At 63.8% G+C, this 964-nt stretch overlaps 1 protein-coding gene across 1 annotated transcript; it reads left to right on the top strand.

Moving 5' to 3' along the window:
* Positions 1-337: 337 nt before the first annotated feature.
* On the top strand, positions 338-885 carry EMIHUDRAFT_255882 (hypothetical protein; the record flags this gene model as incomplete). Its single annotated transcript, XM_005770026.1, has 3 exons — positions 338-380; positions 460-713; positions 811-885. Coding segments are annotated over 3 exons (372 nt in total), but the record flags the coding sequence as incomplete, so codon positions are not given.
* Between the last annotated feature and the right edge of the window lie 79 nt (positions 886-964).

Here is a 964-nt window from a genome sequence, read left to right as displayed (position 1 = left end):
CAGAAGGGGTTCAGAAGGGGTTCAGAAGGGGTTCAGAAGGGTTCACACCATGATGCAACCGATTGGTTGGCATCCGTAGAGTGAGAGGCGCCAGGGGCCCAGCGCGGCGCCCCTTGAGTGCTTTATACCGGATTTTGATGTTAGTGGCAAAACCGCGGAACCGAAAATGGCGTTTAATTTTGCGCCCCTGCTGCGCCCCGCCTGCGGCGGCGCTGCGCGCCGCTTACGCGCGCGGCGCGCGCTTTCTTTTCTCTCTTTTTCACACTGTAATTTTACCAAAAAAAATGCCATTCTTGCCGCGCTCGGTGTTGCCTCTCCACCGATCACGAGGAAACACATGCGGTTCAAGGGCACCATCGGCTCGCCCAAGCAGCTCTCCCGTGCGTCGCGCCCGCGCGCCCTGCCACCGAACACATCCTCGCAGGCTGCCACCTCTCTCATCGCTGCCCACGCTCGCAGAGCTGGTGGCGATGCTGGGCAAGCTCTCCGACACGTGCGTGGTGCACATGACCCCCGACACGATCTCGTTTGGCGTCGCCGCGAGCAGCAACAGCGGTGTGCACGCCTGCGCCGAGCTCTCCACTCACTCTCTCTTCCTCGACTACCGGATCGAGTCGCGCGCCGAAAACAACCGGATCTCGTTCTTCGTCAAGATCGACAACCTCAGCCGCGCACTCAAGTCGAGCTCGGCCAACGCAAACTCAAAGTCATTGGTGGGTCCGCCCTCCCCGGACCGCGCGCGCACGCACGCGCCGGCTCCGCCCGCTCCCCTCTGCCCCCTCGAGAGCCCTATCCGGGGCTGTCGCGCAGGTCAAGCTGACGAAAAAGAGAGGCGGCGCGCCGACGCTGACGTTCGAGATCCTGCTGAGCGACTCGGCCGTCCAGGTGCAGCACGACGTGCCGCTCCGGATCGTCCAGGACATCGAGGCGCCCTCCTCCTCACGCCGCCCTCCTCCTCACGCCG

This window comes from Emiliania huxleyi (genome assembly GCF_000372725.1).
Source record: "Emiliania huxleyi CCMP1516 unplaced genomic scaffold EMIHUscaffold_4018, whole genome shotgun sequence".
In the NCBI taxonomy this organism is placed as follows: domain Eukaryota; phylum Haptophyta; order Isochrysidales; family Noelaerhabdaceae; genus Emiliania; species Emiliania huxleyi.
This window is presented reverse-complemented; position numbering and strand designations above follow the sequence as displayed.